We start from the raw sequence: 1,023 nt of genomic DNA on the forward strand, positions 1-1,023 counted from the left end.
TCCTCGGCGTTTGTGCACTCGCGGAGCCGCATGGAGGCCAGCACCGGCGGGAGGGACTGCGGCGAGATCGTTCTGGGAGAGCGCGACCTGCGAGTCGTGAGGTCGTACGGGAGGGCGTGGTCGTCGTGGTAGCGAGACGGCCGGATGGTCGTACTCCATGGGCGACGGCGCGCGCTGGTGGCGCCGGACGTCGGAGAAGGGGGGGAGGCGGGGGGACACGGAGCGGCGGGGGACGTGGCAGTCCAGGGGCGTGTCCTGCGGGGGGGGACACAGCATGTCGGAGACGGGCATGGAGGGCGAGCGGGAGCGCCCCACGAGCGGCCTGGGGAGAATGCGGCTGATGGGGGGCAGCGCGCGGCGAGGCGCCTCCGCGGCCGACTCCAAGCGACCCGGGCTGGCGGCGCGCGCGTCCTCTCGCCAGTAGGAGCTCTCGTCATCTGCAAGGAACAACGGGAGGGCGTCAGGATACTGCTGTATGCTTTTTCGTGTTTCAAGAAGATATCATTAATTATATCTAAAAACTTATCTTGAATAAACAAAATTATCAAAGATTATTAACAAAACCAATTATCCTGAGGAAATATCATAAATTGTCAAGTAGAAGTGTTATCGAGAGCCTCAAAATCCCCCCCCAAAATAGGCAACGCAAAATAAACACAGCACATTTTTAAACACATTTCGTTACCCAATTCCTCGAAATTTCGATGCAACAACAAATAACTATCCTTTTATTTCAAAGCAAAATGCAAAGAATAATATATCCAACGTTATTTGGGGATCATTAGCACCTGAACTTCACGTGCCTCGGGCTTATGCAGATTGACCCAACTTGACCTGACCTAAGATCTGTCCCTCGTCATATTAACAGGTCACGGGGTCATTATCTGCGGTCCTTTATAAACCGATTAAAAACACGTGGTTCAAGAAGCAAAGGAATGCTTATATTCTGAAATTTTGTTGTATAACGAAAGACCCTGAATTAATCAAATAAACCTGATTGTTATCAAATGTTTGTTTTAAATG

The 1,023-nt window shown here is 51.7% G+C and overlaps 1 protein-coding gene across 1 annotated transcript in view; it reads right to left on the minus strand.

The window, feature by feature from the left end:
* Positions 1-1,023, minus strand: part of LOC119590842 (transcriptional regulator ovo-like) — a gene marked incomplete in the record, with an annotated part of 26,993 nt that overhangs the window by 3,601 nt on the left and 22,369 nt on the right. Inside the window, 1 exon segment of the mRNA XM_037939599.1 lies at positions 1-437. Within this exon segment, the coding sequence (XP_037795527.1) occupies positions 1-437 (437 nt within the window).

The sequence above is a fragment of the Penaeus monodon genome, chromosome 27, assembly GCF_015228065.2.
Source record: "Penaeus monodon isolate SGIC_2016 chromosome 27, NSTDA_Pmon_1, whole genome shotgun sequence".
Taxonomy (NCBI): Eukaryota; Metazoa; Arthropoda; class Malacostraca; order Decapoda; family Penaeidae; genus Penaeus; species Penaeus monodon.